The sequence below is a fragment of the Nicotiana sylvestris genome, chromosome 11 (assembly GCF_000393655.2).
Source record: "Nicotiana sylvestris chromosome 11, ASM39365v2, whole genome shotgun sequence".
Lineage (NCBI taxonomy): Eukaryota > Viridiplantae > Streptophyta > Magnoliopsida > Solanales > Solanaceae > Nicotiana > Nicotiana sylvestris.
This window is the reverse complement of record NC_091067.1, coordinates 147,450,998-147,469,340: the sequence shown is the minus strand read 5'-3', so window position 1 is coordinate 147,469,340 and position 18,343 is coordinate 147,450,998. Positions and strand designations below refer to the sequence as shown.

Genomic DNA, 18,343 nt, shown 5'->3' with positions numbered 1-18,343 from the left:
AGTTATTAAGTTGAATCCTTTGTAGTAGAGGTATTACAAAGTGGCTTGTAATAGTGAGATTACACGTTAGTGAAGTTGAAAGCCTATAAGGGTAGGTCGTGGTTTTTGTCCCCTTGTGTGAGATTTTTCCACGTAAAAATCTTGTGTCTCATTTACTTATAATTTTACTAGCATTCTCAGCATAACATTATAGAGGACCAGGTACTTTACTATTTGGTGGACTCATATAAACTAACATTTGGTATCAGAGCCGGTTCGTTCTAAAATGCTAACACCTAGAAAGGATCTCAATGGTTGCTCCACCCAACTTTGAGGAAGGACAATTAACCTACAGACCTTCTAGATTCAATGGTCAATACTACGGCTGGTGGAAGACTCGCATGCATGATTTTATTATGGCCGAAGATTCAAAACTGTGGGACATCATCTGTGATGGTCCACATGTTCCTATGAAAAAGCTTGAAGAAACTGAACCAATGGTGCCGAAAGATAGAAAAGAGTATAGCAACATTGACAGAAAAGTCATAGAAAAGAACTATCGTGCCAAGAAAATCTTGGTATGTGGCATAGGACCCGATGAGTACAACAGAGTCTCATCTTGTGATACTGCCAAAAAAATATGGGAAGCATTGCAAACCGCACACAAAGGAAATACTCAGGTTAAACAGTCCAAGATTGACATGCTCATCACAAAGTATGAGCTCTTTAGGATGAAGGATGATGAGTCTATATAGGATATGCACACCAGATTCACCTCAATCATAAATGAGCTTCATTTACTTGGAGATGTTATTCACAGAAAATGGCTTGTAAGGAAAATCCTCAGTGTTCTACCTGGTTCTTAGGAAAGTAAGGTAAATGCCATCACTGAAGCTAAAGATCTACAAACTCTAACCATGGATGAGTTGATTGGTAATTTGAAGACATACGAGATGAAAAGAAATAAAGACAATAAAAGAAGAGAGCCGAAGAAGGAAAAAAACCTGGTACTCAAGGCTAAAAGAAGTGACTCAAGTGATGAAGATAATGATATGGCCTATCTTACTAAAAGATTTCAAAAGATGGTTCGAAGAAATGGTGGTATACCAAAGAGGGGCAGTTCAAGTAAGTCAAGGAACAATGATCTCTGTCACAGGTGTGGAAAGCCAGGGCATTTCATCAAAGATTGTCCACTTGTGAAACAGGAGCAGTAAAAACAAAATCCTGACAAAGCAGCAAAAAGAAACCTAGTTCCAGACAAATGATTCAATCGAAAAAGTGCAGCTGACAATATTGTGAAGCAGGCTCTTGCTGCTTGGGGAGACTCCTCCTGTGAATCAGAAAGGGAACCAGATGCAAAAAAACAGTTACATGATGGCAGTGGAAACTGAAGCAATGAAGTATGACTCACTGTTCGCACTGATGACTCAGTTTGATGAGGATGAAGATGATGAGGTAAATTTCAAGGATGTTCAGAGAAATCTGAAATCATACTCTTCTAAGAAGTTAAGGTCATTAGCAAATGTTCTAATTGATGCTTATTATAGCCTTGATAATGATAAGGAGATCCTGACCATAGAACTAGGAGAAGCTGAACAATCTAGAGATGATCTAGTGGTCTGTGTAGTGGACCTAAATGAGACCATAGCTAATCTTGAAAAAGAAAATGAAGCTCTAAATAAAAAGATAACTAGTGTAGAAAATAAGAGAGATGACTTGATGGTAGTGGTTGTTGACTTGAAGGAAACAATAGAAGGTCTCAGCAATGAGAAACACACTCTAGAGGAAAAAATTTCAGCTACTGAGCAAGAGAGGGGTGATTTTTTAGTGATAATCACTGACCTAGAGGAAAACACTGAGGGAATCAATAGAGAACATAGCACTGTGAGTCTTGGGAAAGGGAAGGAAGTAGCTAGTGAGATACACATCAAGCTTGAACACGAATTAAATGCTGTGAAAACTAGTATATGTGGTGAACTTGAGAAAAATCGGCAACTTCAAGCTGAATTGGAGAAAGTAAAAATTGATCTTGAGAAATCTCTGAAGTGGACCTGGTCCTTAGATGCTTCCACTGCCATGTATTTGAATAATAATGGAAACAGGTAGGGAATCGGTTTCCAAAGGGAGAAAACTCCTTACAACCCTCACAGCAAGTACGTCATTGTTCCTGATAACTGGCTGTGTACCCACTATGGGAACAATGGGCACTTCAAAGAAAATTGCCAGGCCAGGGTTCAATCTATTCAGAAAAACAAAGTGTTTACTGACAAAGTGACTATAACAAGGGACCAGGTACCTATCGCAAGAAACGGATATTGTCTGCATGGACTAGAAAAGCCCTTATCCATCCCTTTTATCATAACAAGGGACCCAAACTAGTTTGAGTTCCTAAATCTAACCCATAATTTGCATGTGCAGGGAACAGTGAGAGGAAGTAGAATGCAATGAACCATGGACGGTGGATGCTCAAAGCACGTGACTGGAAGCACCATAGATTTCTTCTCACTGAAAGCCATGCAGGAAGGGAATATATCCCTTGAAAAAGGAAAGGGCACATTCTCAGTGCTGGAAAAGTTGGAAAATCTCTTTGTCACTCAATTGAGAACGTGTACTATGTGGATGGACTTAAGTACAGTCTCCTGAGTGTCTCTCAAATCTGCGATAAAGGGAACAAAGTAGAGTTCTTATCAAAAGTGTGCACAATTACCAATATGGTAACTGACAAAGTGGTCTTAGTGGCCAAAAGAAACAAGAACATCTACGTTGTTGACTTTAAATCTTTACAAGCTGGTGATATGAGATGCTTGAAGTTAGTTGATAATGATGCAGAACTTTGGCATGGAAGTTTGGGGCATGCAAGCTTCTCACTTCTGAATAAATTGATTCAGAAGGACCTGGTTTGTGGTCTATCAAATTCAAGATTCACTTGGGCACTGGTTCTTAGAATAAAGGATGAGACTTTCGAGGTGTTTAGGGCCTTTGTCAAGAAGATCCAAGTGAAGATAAAATTGAAGGTAGTATGCATCAGATCTGACCAGGGGACAGAATGTGACAACACCAAAATTGATAAGCTTGTACAAAAATGGAATCACACACAACTTCTCAGCAACAAGGACTCCACAACAAAATGGTGTTGCTGAAAGAAAGAACAGAACTCTGGAAGACATGGGATGGAAAATGCTCATCTACAATGGAATCACCAAAAATTTATGGGCAAAAGCAATAAATATTGCTTTCTACTTGGTGAACAGGTGTATGATTAGGTCCCCCATAAACCAAAACCCACTATGAGCTGCCAAATGGAAGAAAACCAAAGACAACTCCTCTGAGAACCTTTTTGAATGAAAATACCATGTTCTCGACAACGGAAAGGACCAGCTTGGGAAGTTTAATACAAAAGGCGATGAAGGAATCCTTCTGGGATACTCCCCACAAAGGAAAGGCCGCAAAGTCTACAACAAAGGGCACACCGAGTGGAAGGAAATGCTCATGGGGTATTCAACAAAACACTTTCTTCTAACCAAGGAGGAAACAGTGATGATCAATATAATGAACCATCTTTGGTCCCTGGGAAATATATGAGGTTTCAAATAGAGAGGCTGATATGATGAGTAAGATGAAGGAGACAGGTGAAAGACAATGCAACATCATCTTCCACTTCTCACAAGGAACCTGGTACTTCACTTACTACCACTGAAGCTGAAGAAAGAGTGGAGATGTTGTTCATGGCACTCCACAAGTAATAGAACAAGGACTGCAGGGAAATCAAATTAACCTCCTAAGTCCCCCTACCATCAAATTAACCTCCTAAGTCCCCCTACCAATCAAACCTCAGTCCCAAACTAGAAACACAAAAGCTCCCATCTATCTGATATCTTAATCACTTCTCTTCATTCTATATTTAGACAAGAATTAAAAATTCAAAAAAAAATCCCTAGTCCCTTCTGTATTTCCACTCCAGAATAGAATCCAAAGTCAAGTCCCTAGGAATCCTACTTGAAGGCAGCCAAAAGAAGTTTGAGATACCTTAAGGGAACTCAGGACCCGGTCCTGTATTACCCCTCAGGTGACAATTTTAATCTTATTGGGTATGCTGATGTTAACTGTGCAGGTTATCTTGTGGACAGGAAAAACACTTCTGGAATGGTTCATTTGCCATGTTCATCTCTCATCTCTTGGGGCACAAGGAAGCAAAACTCAATGGCTTCGTCAACAACTGAAGAAAAATGTGTAGTGGGAGCATCCTGCTGTGCTCAAACCCTATAAATTAAGCAGCAACTGGAAGATTTTGGGGTATCTTCTGATGGTATACCTTCTCTATCCAGTTCAAAACAAGAGGACCAAGCACATTGAGGGGTAGCATTATCTTCTGAGGGTCAATATGGAGAAAGGGTTGATCTGTGGAAAGTCCTGCAGCACAGAAGACCAAATTCCAGATATCTTCACCAAAGCCTTGAGTAGGGAATATTTTGGAAGAAACAAGGTGAAGCTGGGGTTATTAAGATCTAATGGAGAACCTGATTCCCCATAAGTTTTCTATGTAAAACACCTTCAGGTAAAATTAGCTAAAGTATTTTCTGGCCAAGCCTAACTCACATCAATAACATTGCAGGTAAACACGCATGACGATCATAGAAGCTAAAGGTACAGTTATGAACTGCGAAAGAAGAGCTGCTAAAATCTTTTTCAAAAAAATTGTTCGGGCATCAGGTTCCTGTACCGCAGGTTAGTAGTAATGTGCTTGTTCTGTATGCCTTCTCAAAAATTTTAACAAAATTAATCCAACTGCCATATCATCCGACTTTTCAAATTCTACATTTCATGTCTTGTCTTTCAAATCCCTTCATCCCCTCTGCACGATAATTTTTTCCCACAAACCTACCGTCGTTTTCAGAACTATTCAGAACCCATTTCTCTTTCTTCTCATCATTAGTCCTTTTTCCAATAAAACTTTCTTTCTCTCTTACAGTAAGTCATGAACCTTCATCTTTTCTGTATAGTTGTGATCCTCTCCCCATCTCTCTCTCTCACTCTACTTGTCTTCCAAACACTCTTATAATGGCAATCGAATGATCACTTCCTTCTCCCACCATTAACACCACTCCCACTTCTCTATCATCCTTAAAATCATCCCTAGAGATTCACTATTCCACTCCTTCCAATACTACTGTATCCATACCTAGTTCCTCCTCTTTTCCTATAGTTTTTCCTTTTTTGACAAACCCTGTTTTCCTCCCATGTATTGAAAAATCTATGTCTCGTCATTCCTCTGATCTCATCAAAGAACACTCAGAGGGTTTTACCTCTCAAGTGTAAGTGGTCTCTGAGGATGATCCTGATCAGTATCTGAACTCCTCTATTTTGGACTTAGTGACTCTCACACAGTCACCAGAAAATGAAGCAGCGCATAACATCATGGTTATCGCTGCTGAGAGTTTGATGAATGAAGGAGAATATCTTTCGTCTGAGTATCAGGGGGAAGAAAATCCATTCCTAGGCAATGTAAGAACCATAGTACTCCTCGAATCTTTGGTTCATGAGACGTTCCTAGAAAACCCTAATTCTCTTCCAGGAAAATCCACTTTTGCACCTCATGATCATTCTATGCTCTTAGAATCCTCCTCCAAGTCACCCACTATCAGGTCATAGCAGAAAGAGGGGTTTGAGTCTACATTGCAGAAAAGTAGGAATGTTAAGACAAGGAAAAAGAGGTTGATGAATCAAGGGGAATTTGTTACTAACAAGAGTGTTCCAGTAAGTGGGATTGATAAAAATGCTCCAAAGGAACCTGGTTCCTTAGTGAAACAATCTATAAAAGCTCAAAAGTCTGTGGATGAAGCTTCCGATGAAACTATTGAGAAACAAAAAGGTGCATCCATGAAGGGCAGCAACAAGTCTAAGAAGAGTCCAGTTGAGTAAGCTATGTCTGAAGATGATACTGTTGGGCTAGTAAGCTGGAAAGGAAAGTCTGTTAAAGGATCTAGCAAACGAAAACGGGAAACTATTAAAGAGTCTGGTCCTTTGAGGACCATGCCCAGTGATAGTGGTCTTTGGAAGGAGAGATTAAGAACTCAAAAAGTCTTGTGGGGTTGTACATTTGACCCACCAATTTGAGAGATAGCCAGTATGAGATTTCTATGCATCTCTCTTCACCGTTGAGGGGGATCACATTTGTGCACTAGTAAATGGAGTAGATATTGTACTCGACGCTTAAGCATTGGAAAAGGTTCTCAGAATTCTATGTGAAGGAATGTCCTTAGTCAAAGGTGTCTGTGGTGTCAACTTTAGGAAAGTTATCATGAAAGAGCAAGCTATTCAGCAGGGGGAACATGTGCATAAGAAGGTATTACTTCCTGAGTATCAGCTTCTTTTTAAACTGGTCAATAAGATACTCTTACCTCGTTTTGAGAGACGGTCCATTGCTAAAAAATTGGATATGGTCTTAATGGAGGCACTTGATGAGTTTGTCCCAATCAACCTACCAGCAATCATGATAGTTCATATGCAAAAGGTGGCAAACTTTAAAGGTGGGAATCATGGGCTACCATATGGTTTTCTCCTCACTCAAGTGTTCAGATTTTACAAGGTCCCCTTAGGTAATCCTAGAGTAGGCACACGCAAACAAACCTTCTCTAAAACCACTCTAGAAGAATGTGAGTGCGTAGAAAGAGTTGGTGGAAGCATCTCGACCATTTCTTAGCTGATCAATGCACAAAATGTAGATTCTAAAGAGATCAGAAGGTTGAGGGCTCAAAATGCCATACTGGAAACTCAACTCAGTCAAGCAGTTAAAGGACCCAATTCCATTAATGAAGAAGTTGCCCGCATGACAAAGGAAAATGATAAGCTTCGCGCAAAATTGCTTGAAGAACAATTGTCTGCAAATGCCCGACTGGACCTGGTTCTCAAAACCATTGTTGCCTCCTCTTCCAAGCCTCCCTCTTCTAGTGCCCCCTAGGATCCTCTCAGTGGTCACCTATCTTATGCTCTAATGTTTTGTGGCTATTGTTTTCCTTTTGTTTGTCTTTTTTGTGATAGGCATGCTGGATTTCACCACTACTGCTCCTGTTTTGCTCAGTCTATTGTTAATATTAATGATACAGCTCCTTTTTTTGCATGTACAATGCTGTTTTTCTCTGGCTTCTCTTTTCTGTCATGCTGTGTGTACATATGTGGCATGAGTTGGCTGTGTTAGACTTCTTTATACTGATTGCCTACTTGTGTATCTTTTTAATGATGTCAAAAGAGGGAAAATGTTAGGGAGGAGTAAGGTCAGGGGTTAGGGGGAACTTGTGTAGAAACTTGCTGCAAATATAAGGGATCTGATTAAGGGGGAATCAAAAGCAAAAGGTCAGGGGGAACTTGGGTAGTTTATGGTACCTTATCTGATAATCTTTGCTCTAAACAAATACCATCACTGCCTAAGTTTATCATCATCAAAAAGGGGCAAATTGATGGGTTCTCAATGTCTTTACCTTATGCTTCTTATGTTTTGAGGATCTAACAAACTTATTGTCATGAACCAGATAAAGAACCTTACCCACCTGGTGTACTTTTCAAATGAACAATGATTCAGTCTAATCTCCAGCAAGTGAGTGAACAACCACAAGGAAGAACACAACAGGGACCTGATCCCTTAGGGTTCTCCGACAAAAGTACAAGTCAACTGTACAATTGGAACGCAATAGCAGATAGTGACTATCCGCAATTGTTACAAAAAGGAACACAACAGGGACCTGGTCCATTAGGGTTCTGTGACAGAAGTACAAGTCAACTATACAGCTAGAACGCGACTGCAGAAAGTGATTGTCCACAACTGTACACGCGACAGTGCAGCAGTCACTTCTCATTGGGAAGAAGCGTGTACCAAGATTTGACATCACCATTATGATGTCTTTTGTAGTATAACAACCTGGTGCAAGGCACAAAACTTCACTTGAGCATTCAATGATATTCTCTCAAGTATTAAAGTGTTCATCCGACATTAAAGTCACTGGTGTGTCAAGAACAAGAAGTCAACTCCACTAAAGGATCAGTTTCACAATGAATGTATGTGTATCCGTAGTTGAGTTTGTAATCTTGTTATTTGTTCTTCATTGTAACTCCTATCTTGATTTCTTAGAAGCTTTGTTTTAGGAAACCCAAAATCCGTAAACTTTCTGAGTTTATGTTGTGACTAGGTTTAGTCATAAGTTTAAAGCCTTTGTAACTAGAGAGTCACAAAGTGGCTTGTGGTAAGAGTATCACAAGTTAGTTAAGTTGAATCCTTTGTAGTAGAGGTATTACAAAGTTGCTTATAATATTGAGATTATAAGTTAGTGAAGTTGAAAGCCTACAAGGGTAGGTTGTGGTTTTTTCCCCCTTTTGTGGGATTTTTCCACGCAAAAATCCTGTGTCTCATTTACTTACAGTTTTACTAGCATTCTCAGCATAACCTTATAGAGGACCAGGTACTCTACTGTTTTGTGGACTCATATAAACTAACATGTTGGATACCTCATCTTTGATAAATGCATGCTGGACTTCGGATTGGGGCCTCCTCTTCTGTTTAATCGGGTTGAACTTTGGGTCCAAACTTAGCTTGTGAGTAGTTATTTCTAGCGGAATCCCTGTTATATCAAGTGGGGGACCAAGCGAAACAGTCTATATTAGCAATAAGGAATTCAATGAGTTTCTTACCGAGCTCGGGAGTTTGTCCGCTGCCTAGGTATAGCTTCCGGTCGGGCAGGTGTTCGATCAATATGACTTGCTCCAGCTCCTCGACTGTCGACTTGGTGGCATCGAAATTGTCAAGGGCTATGAACGACCTAGGGACTCCGTAATAATCATCCTCGCCCGTCTCCTACCTCTCTAGTTCGGTCGAGGCCGGTGACCAGCGTCGATGATTGCTATTTTGTTTCTTCCTTGGTAACCGAAGCTGAGTTTTCTGATGTCGAGAGTGTGGATATCTGGGTCACCTCATCGATCGTAAATATTTCTTTTGCAATCAGCTGTTCTCCGTAAATTGTTTTGATCCCTCCTGATGTGGGGAATTTCAATGCTTGGTCTAGTGTCGAGGGTACTACCCCCATGTTGTGAATACATGGTCTTCCGAGAAGAGAATTGTATCTCATATCTCTTTCGATCATGTAGAACTTTATTTCCTGAATGGTTCAAGCGGTTTTTATCGGTAGGGTTATCTCCCCTTTAATAGTCTCGCATGCCATGTTAAATCTGTTTAAAACTCGAACCGTGGGCATTTTTTGGTCTTGTAGATCCAATTGTTCCACGAACCTCGATCTGATGATATTGACCGAGCTACCTGGATCAATTAACACACGTTTATCTCAAGATTTATTTATGAGTATAGATATTACCAGTGCATCATTGTCTGGATACACGATGCCTTCAACGTCCTCGTCATTGAAAGATACGGTTCCCTTTGGAATGTAATCTCGAGTCCATTTTTTCATTGTAATGGACACCTTAGTACGCTTTAACATCGGTCCTTGGGGGACGTCAACTCCTCCAATGATCGTGTTAATGACGTGCTAAGGTTCCTCCTTCTCGATCTGCTTGTTGGAATTCCTATGCTTGAAGTGGTTTTTGGCTCGATCTCTTAGAAATTCTTGGAGGTGTCCCTTATTGAATAACCGGGCTACTTCTTCTCTCAATTGTCGGCAGTCTTCGGTTATGTGGCCGTAAGTGCCATGATACTTGCACATTAGGTTGGGGTCCTTTTGGGCGGGATTGGACTGCAATAGTCGAGGCCACTTAGTATCTTTGATGTGTCCGATGGCTAATACAATATCGGCAGCATCGATGCTGAAGTTGTACTCTGATAACCTTGGTGCCTCTTTAGACCTAGTGGATCTGTCAAATCCATTTTTGCTCATGAGTCCCCGATTATTATAGCCTCGATCACTCCTTCTTTCACTTATCGCAGGGTTGTGTCTGGACCCATTTCTACTTCGATCTCCATTGTATGGTTGATACCGATCCATGTTCGATCTTGGTTCATGATCGACCATTTTTTTGGATTTGTGACTACTTCTGACGGGATAAAAAGATCCAGAAGGGGGCTCGAGTTGATCATCTTCAACCTTAATTTTCGATTGGTACCTTTTATGGACTTCAACCCAAGTTACCGCCGGACATTTTATCAAATTTTGTTTCAATTGCTGTGAAGACAATAAGCTTTGGGGATTGAATCCTTGGGTGAACGTCTGAACAGCCCAATCGTCTGCAATCAGAGGGAGATCCATCCGTTCCATTTTAAACCTCAACAATAATTCCCTAAGCATCTCGTTATCTCTTTGCTTTAATTTGAAAAGGTCTGACTTCCTGGTCTCAACCTTGATGGCCCCGGCGTGCGCTTTCATAAAGGCATTCGCAAGCTTGGAAAACGAGTCAATAGAATTAAGGGGTAAATTGTGATACTATATCATGGCTCCCTTTGACAAGGTTTCTCTGAACTTTTTTCAACAGAACAGATTCGATTTTTCCATCTTCCAAGTCGTCTCCCCTGATGGCGCACGTGTAGGAGGTAACATGCTCATTTGGATTAGTTGTTCCTTTATACTTTGGAATTTCAGGCATGTAAAACTTCTTCTGGATCGGCTTTGGAGCTGCGCTTGGAGGAAAAGGTTTTTGAACAAATTTCTTGGAATTCAGGCCCTTCAGTATCAATGGAGCTTCTGGGATTTGATCAACCCTGCAGTTATAGGTTTTTACTTTTTTATCGTTGGCTTCGATTTTCTTTTCTCCCGATTCCACCCGTTTTGTTAATTCCTCGAGCATCTTTATTATCTCGAGGTTGGTCCTGAGTTCAGCTTCACTCAGCCTTTCTACGGTTGGTTCATTTCTACGAGCATTTTCTTGGGATGGTTCAGGCTCAACTTTGCTGGGGGTGCGATTTTTGTTCTGCAACTGGACTATCGCTGCTTGTTGAGCCTGCAACATTTCGAAGATCATTCGCAAGTTGATCCCATCACCTTCGCCATCGTGCGTACCCCGGGCTACCAATCGGGCTCCCACACGGATGTTGTTCTCAAGGTCGGTAGGCAAGTTTGCATCAATAGCCACATGTGAGTTAGCATCGATAGGGTCTGCGATCGGAACTCTATTGGGGGCACCTCGTTACTGGGTACCACATTGTTGTTCTCGCCATGGTGGCCAGACTCAGCATCGACGTTCAAAGGGGCAGATTGAGAGTTTGACATTTTTAATCTGACGTGAAACTAAAAACTCAAAGAACAAGTGTAAAATAGAGTGTGTAATGAATTTTTTTTATCAAATTATCACTATTATCCTCAGCCCCACGGTGGGCGCCAAACTGTTTACCCTCAAATGCGAATAACACTTAAATTTATAAGTGGCTTTAAGGATACGTGGATTAATTCAATACAAATGATAAATGACGTTACACTAAATAGATAAAGGACATAATGAATTGCAATTCAGGGGAGTGACCCCGGACTCAGTAACAGCTAAATGAAATGCCCGGCTCTGATCCCGGGCTTACACTAATGAAGAGCTGATGAACAAAAGTAAGAACTTTGAATAACAGAGAAGATAAGAGTATATTGTCTTGATATGCGTGTTACAATGTGTCCTCATGAATAGCAAGACTCCCATTTATATAGTAGAGGAGTTTTACCCTAAGTACAATTCTAAAAAAAAAAGGGTAAAAATCCTTCTTCTTGCTAATCACTGATCCTTTGGTGATACGGGCCGAGAATTACGCCATGACATCCGGTTGCATGCGGATATCACGGCCCTTTGCTAGCCGTGTGTGGTTGTCTGGTAGAGCTCTACGAAATTTTGGGATTTGAACCGGTCCTAAGGGATGTGGCCCCGATTCTTCTGAGGGCAGGTGTTTCGCCCGCATCCCGATACGAAGGGGTCCTTGCCTCGATTCTAATTCCTTATGGTCACGTCTCCGCTCCGTTTGTTTTACCAAGAACCGAGGTTTTCAATAGGATCGGTTTCACCCGTATACAAAGGGCACTCTTATTTGTCCAAAGTCCTAATTATATGTGTGTAAAATCAAGTAATTTGGTTTATCGCATATCCAACAGATGACAGTGGAGATAGGTTGGTAGAGATTTACTGTGTTTAGTGATTTCTCGAGTTAGTCATTCTAGTTCTAGCTAGTCACATAAACAAAAAGAAAACACTTGAAAAAAAAAAATTTATTGATTATTTGGGGAAAAAAGGAGTGTGAAAGAAGTTGCTAGACTTGCTGGTTTATAAATGTCCCTTGACTTCAGCGAAGGCCAATAACATTTACTTAACTGATGAATAGGATATATAAAAATTAAAAGATAAAGGAAAGTTCAAAATAAAGGGAAAAAAAATTCAAAAGTAGGAAATAGTAAAAAAGAAAAAAAAATTAATGCCAAGGGTTATTGGGCATTGTATATTTAAGTGGAAACCAGAAGATAGATTAGATTAAAGCAAGATATTATATTGAAGTGGTCACAGATCTAGAAGGTCTAGGGGACCATTTGTTTCTAGCTATTTTATGGCTCTAAATATAAATTGTTCATATCTGCGTGTTTATTTATTTTTTTTACCAATTAATTACTTATTTGATATCAATGTTTGGTTCATTTAAAATCTCATATGTTGCCGTCTTAAAAGCTTAAAGATTTACCACCAAATAGCCACCACTCAAAAATTACCACCGTCAGTTACCTCTACCAACCACTGCCCTCACCAGCCACCACCACCATCTCACAACTATCACCGTCGGTGACATCTATCCGGGGCGGATTTAGTCCAAAATAAAGGTGCACATAAACTCATACTTTCATCGTTAAACTAAGTGTTTTATTATATATTTTCTTAAATTGATGTAATATTATATACTGCCATCTATGCTCCAAAAACTTGAATGGTACATTTGGTTGAAGGTTAAGTTATTTACCAAAAGAAATAAGGATCTATTATCACTTAGTATTTTTTTTCCTCTCATTTATTTAATGGTGCACTCCTATTTTTAGAAATTTTAGATCTGCCTATGTATCTATCGATGCGCTATATTTTGGAGTATTATTCTTCAACTAGTAAAATAACTTTTACAACACTATGTAACCTAAGATTTTTTAATAATTAGATGTGTATTCAATTTTAGACATTTTAATATTACGAAAAACAAATGAAGCTTGAAGTAGATATATTACTTCTAAAATTAGACCAAGTTGGGCTTTAGTTCCTTAATTTAGAATAGCCGCCCTACTACCAAAATAGTTCTAAATATATCAATAACAAAATACAGTCAAATAGAATTATATAACCGTGACTCTCAAACGGGGAAGTACACAGATAGTCATTTTAAGGACGGCTATTTAGGGATTAGTCAGTAATTATTTTGTCCTAAAAATTTGAACTAAAATTTTTTATTTCAGAACTTTGTGTCTTGAAAAATTGAATTAGAAAATTGAAATTTAGCATACAATGGCTAATTCCTAAATATCAACCCTCTAGAATGGTTATCTGGAGTCATTTCTAGCTCAAACTGAGGTAGAGTTTGAGTTACATTTCGGTTGAACTCACTAATTTTGATCCAAGCCATCTAGTATTTAATTTAATTAAGAAATGCACTAGGTATATATGTTTTGAGCCCAATGAATTAAAAAAAAATTAAAATTATGAACCCGTAAACTTTAAATCAATGACTCCCCTTCGGATGATTACCTCAGAGGAAGCTGGTTAAATTTTAATATTTCATCTTCTCGTATTAGCAAGCCACAAATGTGGAACTGCCGCACTTACTTAATATTCAAAGCGTGAGAACTAAAAAACAGGTTATTTTAATCTTCTTTGTACGCCTCGACGTGTTATATACATGTTAAATGAGAGACCAAACTTGGTTACGTTACACACATTAAAAAAAATCCTAAAAACAATATGATAAGAGATATTTAAAAGTGGAATATTGCATCATGCATGTAACTTCTTTTTCATATTCCACTTTCTAATATGAAGTTTTCCACATTTTTTTTGTTCTTTTTCCTTGTTGTGTTGGGGGCTAATGTTAGTACTATATCCAGCAAAATACAAAGAGCCCACATAAAAGAATGTGAAGGAGAAGAATAAGGGATAGAACTTATAAATGGCAATGTTCCTGGAATTTCAGCTGTGGAATTTGAAATTTTATGACAATTTTGAAATACATTGTTTAAATGGTGGCTCTTTGCTTAAGAGGCTCTCTTTTTGGTGGGGACTGAGTCTTTCTTTCAGAGATTTAAGCCAAAAGAAGGAAGAAAAAAGAAGAAGATGAATCATACAATGACGTGGATGTCACCATTAATTTTATGGCCAATCCACTTATAATTTCAACCTTTCCCTTTTTCATAATTAAATTTTGGAACTCGATTTTTCAATTTTTTTTGTGATGACCCAAAAGCTCACCTTATGTTTTAGAACTCGATTTGTGTTCTAAGACCTTTAAAAATCTCATTTTTACCCTCTTTGATTTGCGAGCGCAGTTCAGGTGTGTTTTCGAAAAGCTTTTATGTTGAAAGTTATTGAAAACAATAAATTTTGCCTTTAAAAGTTGATTTAGTTGACTTCGGTCAACGTTATGAGTAAACGGACTCGGACTCGTATTTTGACAGTCCCGGTGGGTCCGTATCGAAATATGGGACCTGTGCGTATGCCCAGAATCGAATTCCGAGGTCCTTAGCTCGAGATATGAATTTTGATTAAAATTGAAAGACTGAAAATCTAATGATTTTAAGATTTGGTTAATGTTTGATCTCATTGGCATCGGGTCTGTATTTTGGTTACGGAGCCCGGTACAAATTCATTATGATATTTAAGACTTGTTTGTGAAATTTGGTGAGGAACGGAATTGATTTGACGTGATTCGGACGTCCGGACGTGAAAATAGGAATTTCAAAGTGTTCTTGAGAATTTCATTTGATTTGGTTCTAAATTCGTAGTTCTAGGTATTATTTTAGCGATTTGATCGCGCGAGCAAGTCCGTATGATATTTTTAGACTTATGTGCATGTTTGGTTTGGAGCCCCGAGGGCTCGGGTGAGTTTCGGATATACTACGAGATGTTTTAGACTTAGAAATCTGGTATGTTTTGCTGCAGCTAGTGTCCTGTTATTTTGTGCTTCGCGATCGCGAAGGGGAATCTTGGCTGGGGAGGATTTTACTCTATGCGAGCGCGAGACCCTGGTCGCGAACGCGGAGCATTGGGGGGAGTTGCTCTACGCGAACGCGACCCGTCGAATGCAAACGCGTAGCTCTATCTAAGCTGGGCAAGGGACCTGGGAAACTCTACGTGAATGGGAGCTTTGTCTCGTGAATGCGAAGGTGAGGCGGGCTAAACCTTCGCGAATGCGTAGTGCCTCCAACGATTGCGTAAGTCCTTAGGAGGCTGCTCTTCGCGAACGCGACAGTGTCCGCGCGAACACGATGAACACTATCACCCAGCTATTAAACAGTCTCGTTATGGGACTTAAGCCATTCTTTCAATTACCTATTGCATTCCATGAATTTACAACCTAAAATCTAGGATTTCCATGGTAGAAATTGGGGGTTTGGTTAGAATTAGGGATTTTTTGGGAATTTGAAATTTAGACCTCAATTCGGGGTCGGATTTCAAAATTAATTGCATATTCGGGCTCGGGGGTGAATTGGTAATTGAATTTTGGTTCGAACCTCGAGTTTTGACTAAGCGGGTTCGGGGTCTATTCTTGAATTTTTATGGAAAAGTTTGGGAAATCTAATTGATGTTATTGAGTTAATTATGGCTAGATACGAGTGGTTCGGAGGTGGATACTAGAGGAAAAGCGGTAATTGAGCATTGAGTGGCCCGCGGAGCGAGGTAAGTTTCGTGGTTAACCTTGGCTTGAGGGATTAGGTCTTATTTGCCTATTTGCTACGTGCTTGAATGTTGAGTACAACGTAGGTGGGGTGACGGGTATCTATACATTGTTGTTGAATCATAACATGCTAGTGAGTTTTATTCATAAAATTATAGTTTTCCGTGATTTTATTATCCATGTTTAGAGTAATTTATTGTTATGTTGATCGTTCTTATTATATGTACGGATTCTGATATTGATTGAGTATTGACTCAAGTTCGAGGTTGATATTGTGGAAGCAATAGTTGAAGTAAGACTTGTTGTTGTCATTTCTAATTCCCTATTATTATTGTTCCTTGTTTTGGTGAGGCAGAGTGTTAATGCACGAAGGGTGATGTCGTGTCATTCCTATTTGATTTATATGGTGAGGTTGAGTGTAAAAGCACGAAGGATAATGCCGTGTCATTCTTATTTGATTTATATGGTTAGGTTGAGAGTAAAAGTACAAAGAGTGATGTTGTACCATTCTTATTTGATCTATATAGCGAGGTTAAGAGTAAAAACACGAAGGGTGATGTCGTGCTGTTTCTATTGATTATTTGGTGAGGTTGAGAGTAAAAGCACGAAGGGTGATGCCGTGCATTTTCCATTGTTGTGTTTACTTATTATTACTGTTTCAAGGTGTACTGGCTGCTTAAATATCTTTATTGCTATGATTCTTTATCTTGCAACCCCCTTAGCTTGTTTCCCCTCCCGTTATTATCTGCTCAGCTTCTATTAGTTGTTATTGTGCTCGTATATTGTATAACTGTACAGGTTTATGTATGTGTCTTGTCCTAGCATCGTCACTATTTCGCCAAGGTTAGGCTCGACACTTACTAGTACATGGGGTCGGTTGTACTGATAGTGCACTCTGCATTATTGGTGCAGATTTTGGTACTGGCCTGAGTTGACCCCGAGTTTAGCAGCTAGACTTGATCGACAGGAGACCAAGGTAGATCTGCTGGCATCCGTAGACCCAGGAGTCTCTTTCTAGACTTGTTACTTTACTATTTCTTTCTTCCAGAACAATGTATTATCTTTCAAACTTTGTATGTAGTAAATCGTAGTAGCTCGTGAGTTGTGACTCTAGATCCTAAATGTTTCAGTTACTTTGGGTTTTATAATATTCACAACTCTTTTGGCTTTGCTTAGTTTTATTAAATTCTATAATTAAAATTTTGTTGAAGTTGATTTATGAACTCTCTAACGTTGGCTTGCCTAGCAAGTGAAATGTTAGGCGTCATCGCGGTCCCGAAGGTGGGAATTTTGGGTCGTGCCAAGTTGGTATCAGAGCTTTAGGTATCCTATGTCTCACAATTCACGAGCAAACTTAGTAGAGTCTAGAGGATCAGTATGGAGACGTCTATACTTATCTTCTAGAGGCTATGGAGTTAGGAACATTTTCACTTCTATTCCTTTCTATCGTGCGATTTTGTTCTCTTAATGCTAATTAAACTCTTCCATTCTTGTTCTTTCGCAGATGGCGAGAACACGTACCGCGTCTTCAGCTTAGCAGCAGTTAGAGCCCCCAGTGGCAATTCTTACGAGGGGCCAAGGTCGAGGCCGTGGCAGAGACCGAGGCAGGGACAGGGCTCAGCCAAGAGCTCGAGCAGCAATACCAGTATCAGAGCCTCAGGTGGAGTTTGATGATGAGGTACTAGCCCAGACTGTTCCTGCGGACCATCTCAGGTCCCGAAGGGGTTCATAGCTACCTAGTGCTTCAGGATGCTTTGGTCCGTCTAGTAGGCCTTATGGAGAGTGTTGCTCAAATGGGCACATTTCCTATGGCACCAGCCGTCTCTCGGGATGGAGGAGGAGTCCAGACTTCCGCTACTCAGACACCGGAGCAGATGGCTCCCCAGTTTCAGACCCTAGCAGCTCAGCCAATTGGGGAAGTCCCGTCGGGTGTTGCAGCACAGGCCGATGATGACACAACTATGTCTTCTGAGGCTTTGTGGAGATTGGATAGGTTTACCAAGTTTTTCCCAGTTCACTATGGCGGTACATCTTCAAAGGAACCCAAGACTATCTGGACAGTTGTCATGAGGTGTTACAGAACATGGGGAGAGTGGATACCAATGGGGTCGAATTTGCTACATTTCATCTGTCGGGTTCCGCCAAGAAATGGTGGAGGGATTATATGTTGGCCAGACCAACTGGGTCGCCACCTATTACTTGGGACTAGTTCTCTTAGCTATTTCTTGATAAGTATCTTTCTGTCACTTAGAAAGAGGACTACTGGAGGCAGTTCGAGCGCCTGCAGCAGGGTTCTATGGTTGTCACTCAGTACGAGACTCGATTTGTGAATCTGGCCCGTCATTCTATTCTTCTGCTTCCTACCGAGAGAGAGAGAGAGGGTGAGGAGATTTATTGAGGGACTTGCTCAGCCTATCAGATTGCAGATGGCTAAGGATACTAGGAGTGAGATTTCTTTTCAGGCAGCAACCAATATTACCAGGCGAGTCGAGATGGTTCTAGCTTAGGGGAGTGGTCAGGGATCTAACTAGAGACCTCGTC

General features: G+C 40.1%; 2 protein-coding genes across 2 annotated transcripts; both read left to right on the top strand.

Annotated features, from left to right (window-relative positions):
- The first annotated feature begins 290 nt into the window (after positions 1 to 290).
- On the top strand, positions 291 to 734 carry LOC138881815 (uncharacterized). Its single transcript, XM_070162093.1, has one exon. The coding sequence runs from the start codon at positions 291 to 293 to the stop codon at positions 732 to 734; it is 444 nt and encodes a 147-aa protein (XP_070018194.1).
- Positions 735 to 896: 162 nt separating this feature from the next.
- LOC138881814 (uncharacterized) lies at positions 897 to 2,407 on the top strand. The gene is made up of 4 exons (XM_070162092.1): positions 897 to 1,189; positions 1,284 to 1,490; positions 1,584 to 2,081; positions 2,398 to 2,407. The coding sequence occupies exons 1-4, from the start codon at positions 897 to 899 to the stop codon at positions 2,405 to 2,407; spliced, it is 1,008 nt and encodes a 335-aa protein (XP_070018193.1).
- The last annotated feature ends 15,936 nt before the right edge of the window (positions 2,408 to 18,343 follow it).

What these genes read in the sequence shown, in the direction of transcription:
- LOC138881815 (XM_070162093.1), top strand. Translation starts at nt 291, where the DNA reads ATGGTTGCTCCACCCAACTTTGAGGAAGGACAATTAACCTACAGACCT.
- LOC138881814 (XM_070162092.1), top strand. Translation starts at nt 897, where the DNA reads ATGGATGAGTTGATTGGTAATTTGAAGACATACGAGATGAAAAGAAAT. An exon ending in CCACTTGTGAAACAGGAGCA is followed by an intron (nt 1,190 to 1,283) that starts GTAAAAACAAAA and finishes ATTGTGAAGCAG; the next exon opens with GCTCTTGCTGCTTGGGGAGA. An exon ending in TACTCTTCTAAGAAGTTAAG is followed by an intron (nt 1,491 to 1,583) that starts GTCATTAGCAAA and finishes TGAACAATCTAG; the next exon opens with AGATGATCTAGTGGTCTGTG.